Below are 6,524 nucleotides of genomic sequence, written 5' to 3'. Positions count from 1 at the left end.
AAACTTTTAATCCATTTCTTAAATACTTCAAATTACATTCTACCTTTACTATTGCTCCTGTTTTCCACTCTCCACTCTGATACTCAGGTACATCTCTCTCTCTCTCTCTCTCGTGTTTCTATTACATATTCATAGTCTTGAATACGGTTCTGTTCAGTTATTGATTTATGTGAGGATGAAGTTATTCAAAATTGAGGGTATATATGAAAAGGTCTCAATTGGGAATTGATAGAAGGAAAGAAGAAAAGTGATGTGGCATTCGATACTCATGAGGGATATCTTGATATCCCATGAAAGCCATAGCAAGAAGATGGTATTAAGACAAAGTTAAAAATTAACGTGGCATTAGGTAATTATAAGGGATGTGTTGAAATCCCAGGAAAGCCATAACAAGAAAATGATATTAAGAGAAGTTAGAAATACTACAGAATGGTGAGTTAAACTTGGCTTGTTTAGTCATTTTTGTATTTCTTGAAATGTTAAAAGGCTTCTATTGACTTGAAATTATTGTTGCTCCTTTTATTTGATGATTTCGGTAAATGCCCGGCCAATATTTGCAATATGGTGTGACTAAATCTGCACTATTCGTTACTTTTTTATGCTTCATGGTTCTTCCTCCCCTTTTTCACCCCAGATCACCTCGGTTGGTTGAGGAATGATGAAGAGAAAAAGAAACTCAAAAGCACTCAGAGCAGGTTGTAAAGGAAAAAGAGAAGCATCTGAAGAGGTTGCACATTTCGGTACCTCTATCACGGATGTACCTGAGCCTATCTTCAAGAATATTGTGCTAAGACTGCCCATTAGGGCAATTATCATGTGCAAATGTGTTTGCAAACCTTGGCGTCGGGTAATTTCAGACCCTCAATTTGCTAAGATGCATTTTGAACTTGCACAGCCCTGTCCTCTAGTCCGGACCTTGGGTAACGCACGAGTTGCAAGAATGCTTCACCTAATTGAGCCATCTGACGTTGACAACTACGATTCATTTTCTGATTCTCGTTTTGCAAAGCATCTAAGGCTTAATTATGGTCGGGATTTTTATTTGAAACTGGATACCAAGTTGAAGATTCCTTTGCGCAATGCTGAACAAATGCCACAGCCACATAATGTCAGTGATACCAAATCCCGTCTTAGTAGTGAGCGTGGTTTTAAGAAGCGTTGTGTAAAAGTGAGACCAAAAGAGCATAAGTTCCAGATCGTCAATTCCTGTAAAGGATTTGTCTGTTTGTCAGAACCTTCAAGCAACAACCCACTTGTTGTGTGCAATCCAGTCACAGGTGAGTATTTAAACCTTCCAGGAACAGATGAATCTGATAACAATACCGAGAAAGATATGGTGTCTTGTGGATTTGGCCTTTGTGAGGAGACTAATCGATATAAAGTTGTTAAAATGATTGACCAAGGATATTTTGAATCCGTGTATAGATGCCCAATTACAGGGGAAAAGAGTTACAAGAAAACGTTGGTCGAGGTACACACACTTGGCACTGGGACTTGGAGAAGAATCGGTTATGCTCCATACTATCACAGCAAACTGAAATTTACTACATATCTGAATGGATTTCTTCATTGGATTTCCCTTGATTTCGGCAAACGTATTTTGATATATTGTTTTGACCTTGGCAGAGAGGAGTTCAAGTCAGTTCAGCTTCCTCCTCTTGGTGATTATTTTGATCCCATCATTCGATGGAATAATCAGTGTAACACAAGCTTGGGAGTATTAAGAGGTAGCCTATGTTTGTGTACTTGGTCAGGCTATGATTCACTCGACATATGGGTGATGAAGAAGTATGGTGAACCAAAAACGTGGACGAAAATTGTGTCAACTTATTCCCTTTGCGTTGAAAGGTGGCCTTATTGTGTGTACCAGCCGATCAGTTTTGAAGAAAACAAAGGGTTGCTGATGTTTCTGTCCCCTAAGAGTGCCTTTATATATTACCAACCTGAAAATTATGGCAGGTGGAAGTATTTCAGAATTCTTGATGTCAAAACAAAATATGAAGCGATTGCTCATGTTCCAAGTCTCATTTCTCTCAAGGATGTTTTGAATGGAGATGGTATGGAGATACTGAATATTAATTTAAGGTACGTGGTTTGCTTTTTCCAGTCTTTTACTGTCCAAAGTGATTGAACTTTTCTTTGGTGTTGTTATTTTTGGGTTTCCAGTTAGGTATCAGTAGATTTTCATTTGAAATATGGTTAGATGCACTTTTCTATTAACCAGGATGGTCAATAATGAAAATAAAGTACATATTGATTTCATGGTCTTGCATGTTTCTGGTGGAACATCTGATTTCCAGGTTTTAAGCCTCTCCCCCTATTTAAGATTTTAAAGTTAAGTTTCTTTCAAAAACTACGCAACTCTGCTTTTGGACGAATTTTGCCGACTTTTATTAATATAATCTCAGGAGCCATAAAATCATGGTGTGATATCTGTGCATGAGAGAGAGAGAGAGAGGCATTACAGTATGTCTATAGGGTGGAAGAATGTGATGATGAACTTGTCCACTTAATATTCATGCATCTTCATTCTATGCGGACCAAGTTACACATCAAGCACTATTGAGAATACCAGAAAAAATTGCTGTTTGAATAATGCTAAATAGCTAAACTAAATGAGATTACATGATGAAATATTGATTTTCATGTCAATTAACACATTTTTTTCTTCAAACTTGTTACATGTCAAGTCAAATTCAGAAGGTGTTGAGACTAGAAACCAATTCTGGTTTCTTTCTTCTGGATTATGGATTTGCCATAGGCATCTGATCATAAAGCTCGCTTTCAAGACAAATATGCAGCCATCTAATATCATGGTCTCTGGGTATCCGCAAGCCAAAGAAGACTAATGAGAGACAACATATAAGTGACTATACTAACATGTTATCATTGTCTGTTACCTGCAAGTACGTTAGATGTCTTTTTAATTAGCTTTTCTAAGGAATTCAAGACTAGGTGTTTTGGGAGGGATAAGAAATTGATTCTTTAGAGGCTATGAGTCAAGCTTGCTTGAAGGTGACTCATCCTTTGCATACGGTTTTAGTATATGATTCCTTCAGTTTTGGAGAGGTACTCTTGAATATACATTACTTCAAATGTGTTGTAACCTTAATTTCTTGTTCCTCAGAACGATGTACTTGCCTGAAGTAGCAGCTTACTTGTTACTGTTTAGTTAGATCTTCTTAGCTAAAGCCATTACATGTATGGTAGTTTTTGCTTCATATTATCTAGGAGGCGTTTATTTAAGTACGAGCAATAGAAAAACCATAACTATTTTTCCAAATACAATTTAAAGGAAAGTGAACAAAACGAGCTGCTTGATGAACAATTTCTCTTCCTTTCTGGAGCCATAAAATGGTGTGATTTTATCTCTCGAGGGTAACACTCATGTGGCTTACATGTTGGTATGCTCTAGATGCAGTGAATACAAGTTGTTGGGAGAGACCAAAGCTATTTATTTGCAGGAAGTAATAAGGGAAGCTGAGACCGATACAGATCATTCACCCAGCGAAGGAGACTACGACTGAATCACCCTTCTGCATGGATTGCTTTTCATTTCTAGAGAAATCGTGAATCCTTGTAAGACCAGCTTTCATCTAGATGAGGGAAACGACTGTAAATTCATGCTAATAGCTGGTTCTTTTTGCTTCATTCTATGTAAGCATTCGCCTTTGAACCTTGGTGGTTATGTATTTGAAGCATAATATTTGATCCTTTTTTTCCCCGCTTTCTGTTTAATGTAATGCACTTTTTTTTTTGAAAAAAAAAGTGCCATTAAACAACTGATATAAATCAACTGTGTAAAACTTTGTGAGGCCTTAATATAGGCCTGCTAGCGGGCAAAATTTTTACACATTCGTCATACTAAAGGCAAAGTTTAAGCTAGCGCTTGTCTATCCCATGTATGGATCAATATGATGGTTTCATTAGTTGTAATTAGTTACATGCCCTTGGATGGTTTGAAACCATTATTGTAGTACACATGATGTAGAGCACTTAAAATATGATTGAATCATGCCACTCAAAATAGTTGCAGTCTTTACCACCGCCGCCTCTGTTGCCCAACAGAGAATTAAATCAGGAATAAATACAAAATTAAACTTCATAACCACAAATACAAAGAAAAAAAATCCATATGTTGAAGGCACAAGAGAAGCACCTTCTCCCAAGTCCCAAGGTTGTTGCTTGTCCATGATGTAATCATTTTTGCTGGTTCATCACACTTGCAAAATTTTTCTGGTACCATGAGTTCAATTCTTGCTTTGATGGGTATAGATTTCTGCCCTAATTAAGGAATAGAAAAACCTTCTCATTTTTTTGGGTTTATTGACTAATCTTGGCTTTTCCAGATGTTAGTGTGTTTTAACCTCACTAATAAACAACAAATATTGAGTAATCTTGGCTTTTCCAGATGTTAGTGTATTTTAGTCTCACTAATAAACAAGAGTTAAAAAGAAAAATGGACTAGTTAAGTTTCGGATGGTTTTTCTAATTAAAAAAAAAAAAAGAGGAAAAGCTTTTAAGTGTCAGTCATGTGACTGCACATGCCATGATTCCATTAAAAAATTGAAAGGAATCTCTCAATTGCTCAATTTTGCGCAAAATTGGATAGATTGAGGACTATATTTACTTTTATCAATAGATTGGAGACTAGTTTCGTGTATGAATTATAAATTAGGGACCAAAACTGCAATTAAAGAATTCTACCCTGCTTGATATGGCTCTAAAGGTTGCTCCCGAGAACCCCCTGGATAGCAATTCTGCAAGTCTTCCAAATAAAATGATTCTGTCTTGATGTTGTGGTGTAGAACGTGATGATATGGCCTCTGTGAAGCTGGAGCGCAAAAGGAAATTAAAACGTTTGTTGTGCAAATGGAAACTGATGCTTGTGTTCCCAATGACCTTTGTGTACCCAATGGAAACTGTTTTGTGAAGCAATAACTCATCTCCAGGATTTGCCTGCGTAAATTTCTCGCCGGACTCATCCACATTTTTGCTGTTATTGGATTGGTTCACACTGAAGAGGGTGCATAACTGGACAAGTAAGCTTTTCAAATATAATTAAAAAAATATATCTCAAAACACTCCAAATACATCTAAAATACACGTAACAAAAGTGCTAAAAAATAACTAATAAAAAGTAGTACCACACCCGCCACTGTCAACCTCCAACACCAACCCCTCCTCCACCCTCTGCTTTAGTTTCCCTTCTTTCTCCCTGCGTGTCCTTTTCATGACCAAATCTTTCCATGATCAGAGAGGAGAAGGGAGGGGTAGGATTGTAGGAATAGAGGAGGAGGGAGGGGGAAGAGGAGGAGAGGAAGGAACATCTTAACACACTATATTGATAGGGGAGATAAATGAGATTTCTGAAAATTTCGAATGTGTTAGGTAATATTAGGATAAACCTCAAGGGAGGATAAGCAAGATTTTTAAAACTTCTGAAAGGATAAACTAATTTGCAAAATGTTACAACTAAAACTACTAAACGATAAGGCTTGAATGGCCTACCAGTGCTTGAGGTAAATCATTTAGCATGGGAAAGCGTGGATTTGTCCCTCCAATAATGAAATTAGTAGGCAATCAACTTAATTATGATAGAAAATAGAACCCCCGTAATTTGTAAATTATCAACAATCTCTCATTTCACTTATGTACATTGGTGTTCGCTATACTGCCCCAGTAATGCCATTTCAACAAGCTCCCCTCTCACTACAGGTGATAATTGTCTTTTACCAACGTTTTTCTCCAGCAGCGAAACAGACCACATAAACCGCTTAGATTGCTATTCACTGTCTAGATCATAAAATACTTATCAACAAGTTCACCTGGTATCCAACACGCTTTAGTTAACTTTTCTCGATCTTTTGGTATACCAAATTGAGTACTTAAAATTTCACTAAACAATACTAGAGTAAACGTTTATCTTTGTTCAATGTAAATTCTTCCATTTATTTTCTTAATTTTAGACACATTTGAATATTTTGGGGATTAAAATGACAAAAAAAAAAAAAGCAGTGGACACATGGTTAGCAACAGTGAATTTCTTGGAATAATGTTAAAATAAAAAATTATCACAAAAATGGTATTATGTAGGATATGTGGATAATATAAGGGTTGACGCAGGTGGAAATACAGGTGCAAACAAAAATCCGATGTAATTTTGCATTTATTTTCAACTACTTAAGAATTTTTTAAGTTAAGATTTTTGGTAAAATTTTTTATTTTAGTTGCAGATGGACCGTTGATTAATATATATGTCAACGGTCATGATTTGATGGTGAAGAAAAAAAATATTTTAAATCCTGTTGTTGCACACAAAAATTTTTAATTTTTTAATGCTGCACATAGTGAAATTTGTGGACCGTTGATCCACTTGATCAATGGTCCACAAATCGGCGCAAATTAAATTTGCTGTGATATGAATAATTTTTTTATTCCGCACAAGCGAAATTTGTGGATTGTTGATCAAGTGAATCAACGGTCAACACATCGTCGCAAACTTGATTTGTGGCATTGTAAAT

At 36.2% G+C, this 6,524-nt stretch overlaps 1 protein-coding gene across 2 annotated transcripts; it reads left to right on the top strand.

The window, feature by feature from the left end:
- Nucleotides 1-637: 637 nt before the first annotated feature.
- Nucleotides 638-3,724, top strand: LOC113708083 (F-box protein At3g07870). Of its 2 annotated transcripts, none has more exons than XM_027230547.2 (2): nt 638-2,085; nt 3,422-3,724. In XM_027230547.2, the coding sequence occupies exons 1-2, from the start codon at nt 656-658 to the stop codon at nt 3,525-3,527; spliced, it is 1,536 nt and encodes a 511-aa protein (XP_027086348.1). In that variant the 5' UTR covers nt 638-655; the 3' UTR covers nt 3,528-3,724. The 2 variants fall into 2 exon arrangements, with proteins under 2 accessions (XP_027086348.1, XP_027086347.1); XM_027230546.2 differs by having other exon boundaries at nt 3,416-3,724.
- The last annotated feature ends 2,800 nt before the right edge of the window (nt 3,725-6,524 follow it).

Source organism: Coffea arabica, chromosome 9c (genome assembly GCF_036785885.1).
Source record: "Coffea arabica cultivar ET-39 chromosome 9c, Coffea Arabica ET-39 HiFi, whole genome shotgun sequence".
Classification (NCBI taxonomy): Eukaryota; Viridiplantae; Streptophyta; class Magnoliopsida; order Gentianales; family Rubiaceae; genus Coffea; species Coffea arabica.
This window is presented reverse-complemented; position numbering and strand designations above follow the sequence as displayed.

What these genes read in the sequence shown, in the direction of transcription:
- LOC113708083 (XM_027230546.2), top strand. Translation starts at nt 656, where the DNA reads ATGATGAAGAGAAAAAGAAACTCAAAAGCACTCAGAGCAGGTTGTAAA. An exon ending in ATACTGAATATTAATTTAAG is followed by an intron (nt 2,086 to 3,415) that starts GTACGTGGTTTG and finishes GGTATGCTCTAG; the next exon opens with ATGCAGTGAATACAAGTTGT.